Source organism: Frankliniella occidentalis, unplaced genomic scaffold (genome assembly GCF_000697945.3).
Source record: "Frankliniella occidentalis isolate FOCC.00 unplaced genomic scaffold, Focc_3.1 Scaffold428, whole genome shotgun sequence".
NCBI classification, from domain to species: Eukaryota; Metazoa; Arthropoda; class Insecta; order Thysanoptera; family Thripidae; genus Frankliniella; species Frankliniella occidentalis.
In genome coordinates, this window is record NW_026267549.1 from 217,526 (window position 1) to 233,101 (window position 15,576).

The 15,576-nt window shown below is 37.4% G+C and overlaps 6 protein-coding genes and 1 long non-coding RNA gene across 15 annotated transcripts; 3 read left to right on the forward strand and 4 right to left on the reverse strand.

The window, feature by feature from the left end:
- Positions 1–18: 18 nt before the first annotated feature.
- LOC127751328 (uncharacterized) lies at positions 19–647 on the forward strand. 2 transcript variants are annotated; one of them, XR_008012081.1, is made up of 3 exons: positions 19–173; positions 254–352; positions 540–647. It is a non-coding gene; the product is annotated as an uncharacterized LOC127751328 (long non-coding RNA). The 2 variants fall into 2 exon arrangements; XR_008012080.1 differs by having other exon boundaries at positions 254–647.
- A 144-nt stretch (positions 648–791) lies between these two features.
- Positions 792–4,574, reverse strand: LOC113204264 (uncharacterized). 2 transcript variants are annotated; one of them, XM_026419379.2, is made up of 13 exons: positions 4,197–4,574; positions 3,954–4,124; positions 3,720–3,849; positions 3,499–3,640; positions 3,259–3,419; positions 3,002–3,171; positions 2,645–2,888; positions 2,432–2,563; positions 2,215–2,322; positions 1,962–2,139; positions 1,657–1,856; positions 1,430–1,575; positions 792–1,345 (listed from the first exon to the last, which is right to left on the reverse strand). In XM_026419379.2, the coding sequence occupies exons 1-13, from the start codon at positions 4,293–4,295 to the stop codon at positions 797–799; spliced, it is 2,430 nt and encodes an 809-aa protein (XP_026275164.1). In that variant the 5' UTR covers positions 4,296–4,574; the 3' UTR covers positions 792–796. The 2 variants fall into 2 exon arrangements, with proteins under 2 accessions (XP_026275164.1, XP_026275163.1); XM_026419378.2 differs by having other exon boundaries at positions 792–1,575.
- Positions 4,575–4,716: 142 nt separating this feature from the next.
- On the forward strand, positions 4,717–6,358 carry LOC113204268 (RPII140-upstream gene protein). The gene is made up of 6 exons (XM_026419384.2): positions 4,717–5,063; positions 5,183–5,348; positions 5,525–5,613; positions 5,691–5,824; positions 5,929–6,043; positions 6,150–6,358. Exons 1-6 carry the CDS (start codon positions 4,861–4,863, stop codon positions 6,280–6,282), a joined length of 840 nt encoding a protein of 279 aa, XP_026275169.1. The 5' UTR covers positions 4,717–4,860; the 3' UTR covers positions 6,283–6,358.
- Positions 6,324–7,373, reverse strand: LOC127748590 (threonylcarbamoyl-AMP synthase). Its single transcript, XM_052274725.1, has 2 exons — positions 7,224–7,373; positions 6,324–7,148 (listed from the first exon to the last, which is right to left on the reverse strand). Exons 1-2 carry the CDS (start codon positions 7,256–7,258, stop codon positions 6,422–6,424), a joined length of 762 nt encoding a protein of 253 aa, XP_052130685.1. The 5' UTR covers positions 7,259–7,373; the 3' UTR covers positions 6,324–6,421.
- On the reverse strand, positions 7,230–7,788 carry LOC113204269 (DNA-directed RNA polymerase III subunit RPC10). Its single transcript, XM_026419385.2, has 2 exons — positions 7,492–7,788; positions 7,230–7,415 (listed from the first exon to the last, which is right to left on the reverse strand). Exons 1-2 carry the CDS (start codon positions 7,630–7,632, stop codon positions 7,230–7,232), a joined length of 327 nt encoding a protein of 108 aa, XP_026275170.2. The 5' UTR covers positions 7,633–7,788.
- A 165-nt stretch (positions 7,789–7,953) lies between these two features.
- Positions 7,954–13,205, forward strand: LOC113204262 (uncharacterized). 7 transcript variants are annotated; one of them, XM_026419376.2, is made up of 12 exons: positions 7,955–8,258; positions 8,360–8,414; positions 8,599–8,727; positions 8,807–8,979; positions 9,070–9,279; positions 9,346–9,557; positions 9,642–9,806; positions 9,940–10,254; positions 10,329–10,409; positions 10,491–11,225; positions 11,553–12,579; positions 12,703–13,205. In XM_026419376.2, the coding sequence occupies exons 3-11, from the start codon at positions 8,603–8,605 to the stop codon at positions 12,564–12,566; spliced, it is 3,030 nt and encodes a 1,009-aa protein (XP_026275161.1). In that variant the 5' UTR covers positions 7,955–8,258; positions 8,360–8,414; positions 8,599–8,602; the 3' UTR covers positions 12,567–12,579; positions 12,703–13,205. The 7 variants fall into 7 exon arrangements, with proteins under 7 accessions (XP_052130680.1, XP_026275161.1, XP_052130683.1 ...); XM_052274720.1 differs by having other exon boundaries at positions 7,954–8,258; positions 8,570–8,727; positions 11,553–13,205; XM_052274723.1 differs by having other exon boundaries at positions 7,955–8,274; positions 8,594–8,727; positions 11,553–13,205.
- On the reverse strand, positions 13,122–15,185 carry LOC113204266 (RNA-binding motif protein, X-linked 2). The gene is made up of 5 exons (XM_026419382.2): positions 14,994–15,185; positions 14,750–14,902; positions 14,535–14,664; positions 14,229–14,457; positions 13,122–14,130 (listed from the first exon to the last, which is right to left on the reverse strand). Exons 1-5 carry the CDS (start codon positions 15,005–15,007, stop codon positions 13,331–13,333), a joined length of 1,326 nt encoding a protein of 441 aa, XP_026275167.1. The 5' UTR covers positions 15,008–15,185; the 3' UTR covers positions 13,122–13,330.
- Between the last annotated feature and the right edge of the window lie 391 nt (positions 15,186–15,576).

Genomic DNA, 15,576 nt, shown 5'->3' on the forward strand with positions numbered 1-15,576 from the left:
GAAATATTATTTCAATTTAACAGGTGACTATTTACAAAGATTCTGTATATGAAGACTTTGGCTTTAGTGTTTCTGATGGTCTCTATGAGCGAGGCGTTTTTATAAATCGAATACGAAAAGGGGGTCCAGCGGATGTGACTGGAGTTCTTCAACCCTATGATAGAATTCTGCAGGTAAATGAACCAATTTACATTGCAATTACGTAATAAGAAATGTGCAATAAACAGCATTTTTTTCTTGTCTTCTTTTATAGGTGAATGAAACAAGGACCCATGATTTTGATTGCTGTCTGACAGTTCCACTTATTGCAGCCGCGGGGGACCGTATTCAGCTTATAGTTGCTAGGCATAAGGTTTGAGTTAAAATTGATCTCTTATCTATACCTCCAATTTAGCACATTGGCTGTGGCACCAGTTAGATATGCTCAAGCCACACAAGCACAATTTATCAAGTGCCACCACAAACTAGATACACCACAGTCAATGTGTTAAATCTTTCTAACAAATGACATTTAAATAATTCTTTTACTTTGTTAACAGGACTCTGCTTACCAACTACCTCTTGATGATTCATATCTTGAATCAAGCACAGTCACTCAAACAATATGATGCACATTATCTGTTCAAATAAATTACTTTACATTAGAATAGTGTTTTTTCTTCCCCCCATTACTGAAAAATGCAATCTCAACACAAAAGCTGAGACAACATATTTCGATAGTTAACACGCTTTTTCAATTAAAATATAACCAAATTGCACACACATAGATCATTTACAAACAAATATTTGAGTATTCTTAGTTTAATTCTATATCTCCAAAACTTATTTCTAAATCCATAGGGACGTCTTCAGGGGAAGGATCTATTTCTGGACTGGATGGAAGGGCCACCTTAACTTCATGTTGCTTTGAAGAAGCAACCAGTTCTCTATACCTATGAATTATTGCTTGAAGTGATTGCCTCCGTGAATTTTCTTTTGCTGGAGCCGCTATCTCCGTAACAATTTCACTTTCCTGAACATCTGGAGGACACAAACTAACTCTACCAGAGGGTGATATATCATCCCCAAAGTCATCTAGATCAAACTTAGGTGGAGCGTCAACCATGATTTCAGATTGCATGTCAGTAGAAAAGAAACTATTATCAGCTGAAGGTGGAGAAAGTACTCCAAAGGATGATGACTGAGGTGAATCAAAAGTCTCCACGAAAGAATCACCAACAGCATTAACCATTATCTTTGGGACATCGTTGTTAGTACAACTTTGCCTCATACTAGCATGTTGGCTTCTTTGAGGTGTCTTATGCAGTGGAGAGGACAATACAGATGAAATCACTTCCTGTGATGTCTGCAAGATTGAAGATGATCTTAAATTGGCAGTTAATACAGAATTTTCTTCTTTAGCACCAACAGATGATCGAGAGTGTATTACTTCTTTGTCTGCTTGAGTTAAAGTAGCTTTTTCAAGACTGTACTGAGGCTTCAACTTTTTGAAAGACCCCTCATTTGAAATAGGAATTTTTGTCAATTTTTCTTCAGCTTTATCTTTAAATAATAAAGGACTTTTAGCTTCATTGTCTGAAAGAAATTTAAATCAAATGTTTATTATAAATGATGAGTGTTATACATTGTATGTTCTAGATGTCTAGGATAACTTACCCCCATTGGAAGATGGAATAACTTTTGATACAACGTTACAATTGGCAGCCTGATGGAGTTCAGTGCCAAGAGCATGGCTTTTTGAGGTAGAACATCCCTTTAAAGTTTTGAGACTACATTTCTTATCAAAACCATTTGTGCTAACTTTGGGTTTAGCAAGAGCAAGCTTTGCTTTATAGCTCAACGGCGCTAGTGTACTTCTAGCAAAAGATAAAATATCAATAACAATTAGTAAAATAGCAGCACTCACACCATAGCAAAAATAAAGTGTACCATACATAAATACATAAGTTCAAATAGCTTACGGTTTGTATGCTGTGCTTGTAGCAAATTGTTTGGAACAGAAATTGGCTGGTGTTTCCGCAACAGTAGACAATGGCTCATAAAATGAAAGCTTTGGGCTACTTTTTAAAGTTTTAGGACCATTCTGAGATAAGGACTTGATGTGAGGTACTTTACCAGAGAGGTTCCTGACAGAGAGTCCTACAAAATAAAATATTGGATTAAATACATGTTACAGAATATAATTGATTGATGATGGATAAAATATTCAAGTACCTGAGGTAGAGTTTGATAGAGATGCTTTAGGAGTAGAGCTAGTTTCAATATTTGGTTTTACACGTGAAAAAGGTCTCATTCTACCAACAACCCCATCAACAGGTGAACCTGTAAATACAAAAAATATTATTTTTAACGTTTAACCTCTTATTGTTTTTTTTTTATTAGAGAAGTTGATCACTATTACTTTACTATCAATTACTACTTTACTTCTTACTTTCAGTGCAGATGCGTGAAGATATGTCACAATGAACATCGAAAACTAATGGAGGAGTATTTGTTTGAGCATCTTGTAGCATCTCATTGCCAATCTGTAATCCTCCCTTCAATAGAGGAGACTCTAGGCCACCTAACACGGATTGAATCAAACAAATTTAATGTTTCACTTTGGTTCTGGCACAAAAACCTTCATTAATTGCAAATTACTAACCATTTATTTTCTTTGGAGATCTCATAGTCTCAAGGGATGCAGAAAGGAGTTCGATGAAGCCTGCTTTGGTTTCAGCAAAAGATGTTTCAGCTTCCTGGAACTTCTCCCTAATACTTTTAAGTTCTGGTTGCACCAGCTCATAGCACTGGAAGCCACCAAACATGGAAAGAGACTTCAAGATATTTGTGGCAGACTTTGCTCCTTCAGTTATGAGATGAGCAAGATCAACATAACCATTATTGTCCTGTTGGTACACAAAGCCATTATAATAATGATAATAATAATAATAATAATAATAATAATAATAAGAAAGAATGTAATTTTAAGTGCACGCCTTACAAAGGATGGGAAGTGTACCTTAAGGTTTGCTGGGAAGTTACTTGCATCCAATACAACAGGCATAGTTTTGCTGTTCACAAATACTTGAACACTTTCGTAGCAATCCTTTACAGCGGTACTCTGGGCTTGCAGTGCTTTCAACATAGACTTTGCTTCTTCTGCCTCCTTATTTAAAAGATGTTGCCACTCTGAAAATATTCAATACAGAAATAGCATTTGTTTTACAAAGAACTGTTAGACATTTTTGACCAAAAAAATAGACAATTGCTGCTAACTTGCTATGATGGACATGAATTCCTCACGGCCACTATTAAGTATCAAAGATTTATCCATTTCAGATAGAGGACATCGCTCCATGCCCTGTATCATTTCGGAGAGTTCATTTTTCAATCTATTTTTCTCGATTGACTGGTTTAAAATTTCATTGTTGAGTTTCCTGAATAAAAGATTGACAGATAGATAGAATAGAAAAATAGAGAAGGGTCAATTAAAGAAAACAGGTCTGGATTTCTTACTTTGCATATTTGGAAGAATCAATAAGAAGTTGGCAAAGATCATTTGATTCCTTTCCTATTTCGAGAAGAATAGATTCTGTCATACTTTCCACTAAAGGAACCACTGCAGGAGCAGTCGGATAATGTAAAATCCCAACAAAGTCTGTAATTTAATTTAATTACAAATAAATAAATCCAATTTATACAGCACTGTGATACAGACATGTCAGAAGTCTACTAACCACTTTCTCGTTCAACAACTGTCTTCAATACAAGCAGAGAAAGTTTCCACATGAACTTAGCAAGCCTTTCTCCTCCTGGTGTAGACAAAAATGATGGCGAAAACTGAGGAATTCTCGCTTGAGGTACTTCCTGGAAAGAGAAGATAAAAACCATGAGATTTGAGGAATACAACAGTGGAGTAACACTTGTGCTACCTAGAAAAAAAAATGCAACCAGAGAGGGAAGAAACATACTTTTATAATCTCCTTGACAAATGCAACAGTGTTCTGTCTGAATGTGCGCTCCTGACTTCGATCCAAGATAGGCCATGGAACTTTTGGCATGTATCGGACAGAATCATATGCATTACACAGATAAAATAAAACTTGATCAAATGCTGTACGATTAGGTTTAGTAAACATGTCCTGAAACAATATTAGTTACAGTAGAATTAAAGCGCTCAAACAAAACATAGAAATATCCAAAGTTTTACTTACATCTTTGATGCACTTCACAAAATCTGAACCTCCTGGCTTCAATTCATTCAGAACAATCAGGTTTTCATAAAGATATTGATGGGGACTACAATCAGACATGATGAGAAGGCAAACTCTCCTAACTATGGAGATCACAGATCACTCACAGAAGAATCCTTCTCGACACCAACCAACCAAACCTGGTTTCACTGAACCACAATTGACACAATAACAACTTTGAACACTTTGAAACCGCCACAACGCTTCAGGTCAGGCAGAGGCAAAACGGGAGAAAGAGAAATAAAACAATCCCCTTAAAATGTGAAATCTTAAAGCGATACACATTGCAATCTCATTTCGTTATTTATTTATTTTTAATTTTTACTCGTAGTGCTAAATAAGATTTATTTTGATGATTAGAACTTGAAGCTGAGGCGAACAAGCAGATTGAATTAATGCGAAAGCTATGGGGGAAGATTCGCACTGAAAGGTTGTTAATTGCCACGTTATTTCCAGAGATCCGGCTCCATGCCTGTGAATAACCACACTTATAGCAGACGACGGACGGACAACCGACAAACAACCATGTGAAGAAGCAAGTTAATTTTCTCTGCTTTAAGACGATATTTTCAAAACCTATCTCTTTGTGTTTTGTTATGATAGGTTGCGGGTAGTAGTTTATACAATGAATATTTCAAAAAACATATTCAAAAAGATGTTAAGACGAAAGAGTAACATTTTTCTTAGCTTCTTGCCATTTGTAAGTAACACAGATGAACCCGGACAAACACCAACGGATTTACTTATCCAACAGCGCTATGAAGCATTTTCTCCTTCAAATGACATGTCTGGCTGGGAAAGAGTGAAATTGGGTCTTTTAACCCCTGAGTAAGTGTCTTCGCTTCAATCATGAAAGTTTAAAAACCTTTAAACTAACGTAGATCAACTAAATCTCTTGACTTCGTTGGCAATTTCTCCCAGAAGTTGAAATGTATGCTATGTTCCAGTGACATTGGAGAATTTGGTCCTCATGTATCAGTGATTACCACATCAACATTTTTGGCCGCAATTGCAGGATTTGGCTATGGGGGTTTTCAAACATCCAGATCAGCCTACATGAATTTTATGAAAACCAACCAGGCTACAAAGTTTGATTCACACATGGAAGCAAAGGTATTACCAAAACAAGCTACATAATTTAATCTTGTGAAAACTTGATGCAGCTATTGCTTAAGCTCCTATTTAAAACAAGAAGCCGTAGATCACACAAATGTTAGTTTGTAGCTTCAGCTGAAGAATAGTTTTATGCATTTACTACAATGGATATTGTTTCATTGTTATTTTTACAGAGACGGCTGCAAGACAGAGTCAGTATTGGATATTTAAAAGGTGGTACACAACTTGGATGGAGAACAGGTCTTTTTGCATTTATGTTTACGTAAGTTTTCATACAATCTTTTTTAAATGTATTTTCCCAAAACTATGATGTTAATGCACCTTGCATCTCATTTGTAGGTCTGTTACCAATGCAGTGTCTCTGTACCGCAATAAAGATGGCATTTTAGAATACACTGCTGGTGGTCTAATAGCAGGGATATCCTATAGAATGCACAGAGGGACACGTGCAGTAATTGTGGGAGGGATTTTAGGTAATATTTTCTTGCTTTTGGCATCTGAGGAAGTGTATTGCTGTATTAATAGCTTCCTAGTCATTCCAATTTTGCTTTCTATTCATTGTGCAATAATTTTGAAGGATCCACCCTTGGAACAATTGGAGGAGTTTTCAGTTACTGTTATCTGAAATTATTTGGTGTAACTATGGAGGAATTAAGAGAAGCAAACTATAAGTTTAATCTTCAGCGACAAAGGTTAGCATTCTTATTTTATCTGCCCAAATCAGTAGAAGTTACTTAACGTTCTGAGTTTGTGTCCTGAGATAATTTACAAGGTCTGATTTACATTTCCTCTTTTCAGTTGGATACAAGAAGGAACGGCTGAAAGTAATAGAGAGGATGGCGAAGAAAGTCTACTCATAGAAAAAATGGCAAAAGATAAGAAAAATCTCACAATGCCTGATAACTTAGAAAATGTTGATATTAAAAGTTGACATTGTTTATGGTATGAATAGTACTGTTGTGAACCATGTAATTAAATGTGAATTACAAACAGATATTTAATTGTTATCCAATAGGTTATAAAAAATCACATATCAGTACAATCAACAGGTTTAGTTAAATGAAATCTGTTCAATTAATGGACTTATCGGCAGCAATTTGCACAGGTTGTAATCCAAACTGATGAAGAGTGGCAATAGTCTGTACAAGAGCACTTCCATCCCTTACAATGTGGTATTTTCCCATGAAACTTAAGTCTATTACTGTTGAACCAGCCCGAGAATGTGCAATCTGGTTATACCCTAACGGTCCCCCATCAAAGACAGCAGCAACCTGTGGCCACAAAGGTTCAAACTCCTTTGGACTCAAGCAACTAGGCTCATTGCTAAGATTTGCACTAGTTAATGCAATTGGTTCAGCAATTTTTTGAGATATGTGCCGAACAAATAGGTGATTAGGAATTCTAATTCCTACCTTATTGCAAGTTGGATTTAATTCTGGATTAAGTAACGATGTACGCTCTAATATTATTGTAACAGGACCTGGGAGGAGGGAATTGAGAAGTCCAGCAGGTAAAACATCTGTTTTACCCCAGGAACTTACATCATCTACTGCACCCACACATACAGCTACTGGTTTTGCAGAGTCTCTACCCTTAACACCATAGAGTTTCCTGACTGCCGCTGTGTTCTGAGCACATACTGCCAGTCCATAAATAGTATCCGTCGGCAGTGCAATGATATTACCATCAGAGAGAAGCTGGCATGCAAGAGTAACAGCTGAGGTTTGATCTTGATCGCTCTCTGTGATGCGCACCAAGGAAGATAACCGCATGATAGATATTGAGCCAAGCCTGAAACTAAGTACAAAGAAGCATGTAAAGTTGAAGTCAGGGAATTTCTAAGAGGGGAAGTACATGAGTTAAATTACCTACCAACTGCTAATCACGCCAGCGATGTGCACATTCATGGTTACAACATTTGTAAAATGTTGTCATTGGCTCATCTGCTGAACGAGTCTGAATTTGCATAAAATAAGCTCGGGGGTGTGAACACTTTGGACACCGCTCGTCAGTTGCATCAACATTGGCCCAGGCTGCAGACCCCCCTAATACATCATCCAACTCCTGAAACATTGACTGTCATGTTTACAAGAACCAGACTGCCCGAAGCATGAAATTACGACACGTAGGATGTTCGCACCTTGAGCTTTGGGTATGTTTTCTTGGAAACAAGTTTAGTGATGCCGTATTTGAAAGGACACGTGTGGCAGACAAAATTAAAACGACGACTGCCTTCTGCAGCAGTCAAAGAATTGGAGCAACAAGGACAAAACAAAAGCATACTTCTACTAAGACTGAAACAGTCTTACACGCTTTGAAGTGAAATCAAGATGTACTGTCACATCCACACAATAATTCGTTTGAATGTCATCACCTTGTCAATTCTCATGCACGCCTGCGGCTTACTGCTTGCATGCAAACAAACAAAACCAATCAAAAACAACAAAAACAAAAACAGAAGCGCAATCTAAAATGGCCACAACCTTGCCAACCTAAAAAAAAACTTTCTGGCTGATTTTGTGGTTTAACAGACACTTAAAAAGACCTATGATGTACCTAAGATATGTTTTGATATTAGGTTTTCCAAATAAAATTTATTCGTGTGAGTGGATGACAGATGTATCGTTTTATTGTAAAAAGTGGCACGTTTAAAGGTTGTCTTTTTGAAAAATTTAAAAGCTGCGAATAACGTGAGTGCACTGCAAGGCGGTGATGCTTCAACCAATCACGAAAGAAAGGGCTTATGTTTGAATCGTTTGAAAATTTCTAAAATGTGAAGTAAACTTAGGTGTTATTTATGTCTGCTCGTCCGCGGAAATTCGTGATGAGTTCTATTTGAACACCACCTATTAAACTACTTGACTTAAACCATGTTCTGTGCCATCTACGACTTACTCCGCTCGTTAGGTACTGGTTTTTTGAGGTACCTGTTGGAATGCCGTGGTCTTAACCGGCTTCTGTGTTTGTGTGTGTACCGTGTTTAACAACCGTTTCAATGGGTTTTTCAGGGTTATTTTTAAATTGTATGCTGTAAATTATCTCGAAATTGGCCACTGTTAATAGGTGCGTTTTCATTTGTTGCACAATTATATTTTACTTGAACATATCTATTTTATCTGTTTTTGAAACAATTGTTTTGTCTCTTTCTCTTACTTGTTTTTTGTTTTTAAATTCTTCTATACCATGTGATTTTCCCTATAAGTTCTCTCTATTATTAGTGTATTACATGTATTTTTGGACAGTGCAGCATAATGGTGTCGGGTGTCAAGTGTGAAGATGCCGAGCTTGCTGAGACTTTGCGCAAAGATGACCCTGAACAATTTGTAACATTAGTTCGAATGCATCTCTCATTTGTGCTTGACTTGAATACTGATGAGTAAGTTTTGAATAGCAATTATTCCTAATTTTTATTCTTATCATCCGTTGCTGTTTAATGCCATCTTCCGTATTCGCAGATGTGATGGCACTGTTGAAAAGTCGGGAAAATTTAGACCTATGAAATGGAGCTTTACACCTTTTGCTAAGAAATCTAAAACTCTGAACCGTCCTGCCACAGAGGGAGTCTCATTAACTCAGGATAGTATTTCTCAAGTTTATCAGCTTATGCAATGGCTGGGCCAAGAACAAAGTAAGTATTTTAATCCGTCTTTATTGATCCTGCCACCACAAATTAAATGCTTCTCTATTTCTCACGTGTATGCAATTTTTCTGTCTCTAGATCTTGTTCAGGAAGGAATATTTCGCCGAAGCGGAAAAATGACTAGACAGCAAGAGCTCAAAAATATGTTGACTGCTGGGTGTCCTTTAAAATTGGAGGATGGTCAATTTTCAGTTCATGATTGTGCAAGTGTCCTCAAAAATTTCTTAGCACAGCTCCCGGAGCCTTTATTAACTGAAGCTCACTATCCTGCTCATTGTCAAATTGCTGGTAAGGCATCTTTCAACAAAGTTGTTATTTTGTGGTGGTCTGTATCTCATTCGTAATTTCTTTTAGAGCTGTGCTCAGGAAATGAGGAACCAGTTGAAGAAGAAAGACTACTAAAAGCAATTCAACTCATTCTGCTGCTCTTACCTCAAGAAAACATGCAGCTTCTAAAAGACTTGATTGGCTTGTTACATCTTACTTCAACCTATGCCCATGTGAACAAAATGTCACCTGACAATTTGGCCACCCTTTTTACACCTCATCTTCTTTGTCCCAGAAAGGTATAATCATTCATTCAAATTTTAAAAATATGTTCCTGAAAATATGGTCAATTTACTACTAACAACCCTTTGATTTTGGAACAGTTGAGTCCTGAGGCCTTGCATACAAACTCACAAACCATGTCCAGAGTTGTTTCTTTTATGATCAAACAAGGACCATTCCTTTTCCAAATACCCGCTCAGCTAGCAACAGATATTAGAGCATATTGGTCTACGCGAGAGAAAAGAGCCCTCCTTCCTAAGAGAGACGTAAGTTTAGTGTTTGTTTGGTATTATCTATGTATATCTTTTTTTTATAATATCACTTAATGATATTACCCCACCCCTACTTTGCTTTGTACATTCTTCTCTCTCTCTTGATTTTTAATTTTTTAACTTTTAGCTTAATGAAAGTACCTGTGATGGAATGGCAGCTAGAACTGTTTTCACATTTGTTGATCGTGAGCGAACTGCTGAGGCAAGTGCATCTGCCAATCCAACAGAAGCAGCCCTTGCTCAGCTATATGCTCATATTCAATCTCTTCCTGAGTCTACTAAGAAAAGAAAGCTCATTAAACAGTTCAACAAAGAAAATGGACAAGGAACCCCCCAGTTGGTATTAGGTTCTCATGGTGGTAGGGCCAGTAGATCAAGACAGCGAGCTATTATTCCCAACAAGCCTAGACAGCGCAGCCGCTCTCTTGGAGATTCCATCAAGGTACTGCCTGCTCCAATCTTATTTTATCTAATCTAATCTTACAGTATTAATGTTTTGCTAATTTCCTCCAATAGAAACACATGCCAGGGTTTCACAAGGGGTCCAAAGATTCTAAGAAGTTTAATGATGACTACTTTGTGAAGGAGTCAACCGATGTAAGTACTTGATAGGCCACTATGTGTTCTAAAATCAAAAATGAAAGTGTTTGATACCAGCATCTGTTTTTAATTTTACAGAGTCCTCATAGTTCCCCTGTTTCAAAGGTTAAGAATTTCTTCCAGAAGAGTGTAATTGAGGGAGATATCTCAATTTCTTCACCAGCAGTGATGCCATTGCTAAAGAAATCCCTTATTGTTGATGCTGATGATGAAGCCAAGTCTCTCCGACTGAGATTGTCAGCCAATGCAAAGAGAACCCCTGCGTCTGCCACATCTCAAAACACTTTAGTTGACAAAGAGGACTGTGGCTCAACTTCTAGTAATGACTCTAATTCAGCAGGTGATGAGCGCTTTCGTAATGTGCTCAAACGAACCACTTCCTCTATCATTCATAGTGATAGAAACGGTGATTCTAAAGACTGTGGTCCAACAAAATCTCCCCGTCTCGAACCTGGTTTTCCCCTCCTTTTGCCCCCCACTCCCTCTGTTGAAAGACTTCCAGTCAGTCCTGATGTCAAACATCCACCAGGTACCTTTAGAGATGAGTCGTGGCCTGTGAGTACTGCCTCCGCATCTGCTGTGGTGTCTGCTTCATCCTGTGGCAACCTTTCTTCTATTGGGCTCCCTAATGCTCACATACTAACACCTCGAAATGTGCTTGCCTGGATGACAAGTACTCCTGCATATGCACGTGCTTGCCAACAGACTGACAGTCCTCTTGGTAACTGCCTACTAACACCCTCCAATCCCACTGGTAATAACTCCATGTCTCCCATAACTCGCTCCACACAGAAAATGCCTAAAGCTATGCAGGTAAGAATATGTCTGATGACACTTCTGCGTATTGAAGGCCTATTCTGCTAATCAGCATGTGCATGTCTTCTCAATCCTTAAAAATAATTCCATGCATGCTTTTGGGAATAATTTCTAAATGTCGACTATCTCATAAACCTAGACTTACAAAATCTGAGTCCATCTTCTTTTTCTTAGTGTGTGCTTTCTTCTTCTATGTGTGTGCAAACATCATCATTAAACAACTAGATGTGGTAGAAGCTATCTACCATCTTGCTTCGCATAAAATAAAAATCAGCTAACCGGTAGGAAGTGGTAATGTGCTAATTCTAATGTTTCTCATTTCAGGAGGATATGATGACACCACGCAGTCGGAAACCTGTCGTGGCATTGTCCAGCTCCAACTTGTCCCAACTAGCACACTTAGGCGGGTGGGGGCGTTCAGGGTCAGGAGAGCTGAGAAGAGACGCTACATCTCGAGCCACATTACTCAGCGAAGCAGGAGCATCCCTGAACTGCAAACTTATGATGAAAGAGGAGAGTTTTACCGAGCAGGATGCAATTGATGACGTGAATGACAATCATTCAATTCGTATTCCAATTGAGAAAATGCTTGCCAAAGAGGTGCCAAAAGAATCGAAAGTGGATGCTACAAAGCCTGAAAATCAGGTATCTATTGGAACTGAAGGCTGTGAATGCTGCTCTGAAGAGAAGTGTGCTAATTGTAGCACAGGAAATGGTTCATTGGATTACTACAGTTGCAGCAGTGAAGGCAGTGCTTTAACTGGAACATTCAGGGAAATAGTTTTGAGTCGTAGTGTTCTGACAGCAAGCCCGGTTGACCTTAGTTTCTCCAGCCATACTGGTGACTTTGATTCCTCATCTGAGCGGGAGGTGAGACTAAGCAATGTTTTAAGTAATGACAATCTGAGTGAATCTTTACTGTACTGTCTAGACGGTAACGAACCATCCTGCTTGAATGAAAGTAAATTATCTTCCAATGATCCTGATGAAAAGACTGACATTTCTCACAGAGTAGCATCAAATGTAAGTGATAAAAAGACAGTAGACCTTGATTATGAATCATCTAGTGTGGAAGCTGAAAATGAAAGGAATGTTTCCTGCACTGTTGAGTGTACAGAAACTAGTTGTGGAGATTCTCCATTAAAACCAACAGTTACCAATATTTTAAAAGAAGCTAAACTTGAAGAGCAAATTTCCTCTGCACCCAATGACATAACTGGTGTCAGCCAATTGTCAAACTCAGGAACAGACTTTAATAATACCTGTGTGCAAAGTGAGATTGACCGGTGTTTATCAGAGAGTGCAGCTGTGGGTTCTGTTAATGAAACATCCTTTTAAGTTCGATATCAAGGTGTGTTATTTTATTTTATATTTTCATCTTCTATTGGTGTTGGTGCTTAGTTTCTTTAAATTGAAGAATTTAGAACTTAAGCTGTATCCTACTAATAGAGAACTTTTGGTTGGTACTACACAGGACATTGTTAGACTTTTTCTCACTTTTTACTTTGAGAACCTCTGCATCTTTGAAATTTCTGAAGGTAATCAAGTTCTTTAATACCCTATATTAAGTAGACCTTTAATAAAATTGTTCATAAATCATTATTATTATTAGCATTTAAAAAAATCTTTTATCTATCAGGTGCTTTATTGCAAATACTCCGGTTCTCTTCTTTATCTTTCCTCTATTTTAATTTAAAGATCACTGGTTTTTCTTTTGTATAAAACTTTGTTATAAGTTAACTTGACAACCAGCTTTTGTATAACAAGATTGAAGTGATTACTTATTTGTTGTAGGACTTTGCCTTACAGGCCTAACAATTTCTTTTTTAAGGAAGATTTATCTATTTTTCTATTGGCAAGAGGATGTTGTGTTAAGAAAAATATAACAACACATTTTTGTGTTCAGTGCCTTGTAAAATAGACTATTTAATTTTATGTTAAAAATTTTAACAATGCAATAAATGTGATACAAATTTAGTCTTTTGTTTTGCAAAGTAACTTGGCTGCATTCGTGACTAAATGAGATCTTTAGAAGAACCAGGTTACATACTACAAAACGTTTTGGTTTTTAATCAATCCAAAACTGGGAACATAAATAGCCACTAGTAAGGCTTTGAACTACTATGTTTTCTATGATAATCTTCTCTTTGACCTGTCTTCCTTTCATCCCTATATCTTCTTTCACCATCATATTTTCTGTACTCATTTCTACCTTTCTCAACTCTTTTTTCCTTATCTTCCCTTCTGTCATCGGTGCACTTCCGCTCATTCTCATACCTCCAGTTTTCCTCTCTTCCCCTATCACTCCATCTCCCTTTATCATAGTCTTTCTGACCTTTATGGTAGCTATGAGGTGGGTACACATCTTTCCTCTCGAGTGGCTTAGCTTTTAAGTCAGTTCTTGAACTCTCATGGTATTCAAACTTTTCACTACTAAATTTGTTAGGTCTTGTTTCGTCCAGTCTACCTTTTAGTTTACTAACACTTGCCTCTTTTTCAAATTCATTATCTGATGAATTGTGTTGCTGATATTTTTTCTGGGATTGTTTTGCTTTCTTGATTTTATGATCACTATCTTCGTAATCAGAAGATGATTCATTTTTAGATATCAATCTATGTGAATCTGTTTTTTTCTTTTTTTGAGTGTTGCTTTCTCTTTTACAATCTGCGCTACTAGATGAAGATTTGCTTTGCTTCTTTCTTTTGAGTTTTTTCTTGGTCTTCTGCGAGTGTTCATCATCTGATTCAGAGCTGCTATCATCAGAGCTGCTAGAAGATGAACTTGATGATTCTTCCTTTTTCTTATTTTTGAATAATTTTTTAACTGCATCCTTAGTTTTTTCCGTCTTTTTCTCCTTTTTAGTTTTCTTTGCTTTGTTGTTGGTGGAGACATCTTCATTTTCTGACACAAAAAAAGAGAAATTAGTCTCTATTAATTTATTTGGGAGGACTCTTTACGTTAAAGATAAGATAAGTCAAGCATTGTCCACGCAGTTTTACCTGTTTTGATTTTAAGTAAACTTTCCATAGGAGGTAAATTAGGGCCCTTGTCTAACCCTCCATTAAAGCCAGGTTTTGGGAGTTGAGGTAAACTACCAAACTTGGAGCCAGGTGCACAGCCTTCAGAGTGGAGTTGACGTGTCTCGTCATCAACTTGCCACTTGGGATTGTCATCTTTAGGAGCCTTATATCCTTCACAGTGATCCACCCTAATTGTTCTATTCAAAAGCTAAATACAAAGATGAGTACTTATCAATTTATATTTAAATGTTAATTAACTATGTAGATTTAGAGTTGGGCCCTTACTTTGATACCATTAAAGTTGTCAACAGCAAGATTAGTGCTCCTTTGATCTTCGTAACAAACAAAACAAAAGCCTCTTGACTTTCCAGTTCCTTTATCCCGCACCAAGTTAAGATTCACTACCTCGCCATACCTAAAGGTTCAAACAATAGTATATAAATGAAATATTAATAAAATTTAGAACTTGAGAACTGAATGAAATAATTTTGATTACTCACTGTGAAAACACACAAATTATATCTCCCTCGGTGAGATCAAAAGGCAAACCACCAACAAAAATCCAGGCGCTATGTTTATATTGGTCATGCCATGATGTTTTCATGCTAGAACGAAGTTCTTGTTCGGACAGCTTTAAAACATTTTTCATGTTCCTGAAATGAGGATTTCAAAATTATACATTGGTCAGCACATATCAGCAAGTAACCTAAACATTGCAATGAGCATTGCACTGAGTTTACTTACGTTAGAGGATTCATTTTGTCAGACTATATGGAAATTCTTCGCCTTTAGGATGAAAATAGAACCTCACAGAGACGCAAAGTATACCGGTGGGACGAATGACTGGTTTAGCAGCGAGGAAACGTTTATCCTACGACATCCGAAGGCGACAGGTTAAGAGGTTAGTGGCACAAACCAAACAAAAACAATGGGAGAGAGAGAGAGAGTATCGAAGGCCAATGGAGGCGCCAACGGAAAGCCAGAAGAGCGGTATATTTGAATGCAAAAACAATGGGGATGGGAGATGGCGACTCAAAATCGCACTGAAATGATCTTTTATTAATATTCATGTCGAGCGGTCGTAATAAATACCGCGGAAAACGAGTAAAATCAGGAAGATAGCTGACGTGCTCTCTGCTCTCTCTCCGAGAGCACTCGCTTAAGCTGATACAGCCGCTGGTGCATATTTCTTAAAAGTCGCCAAATATAATTATAATTATTAATAGCAAATCGCCCATAGTAGTTTATTATCCTGATCATTTCACTATTGTCACTTGGCACTTCCCTGGCGTTGCCGCCTGGAGCCACACAACGATGCGCGGGACGG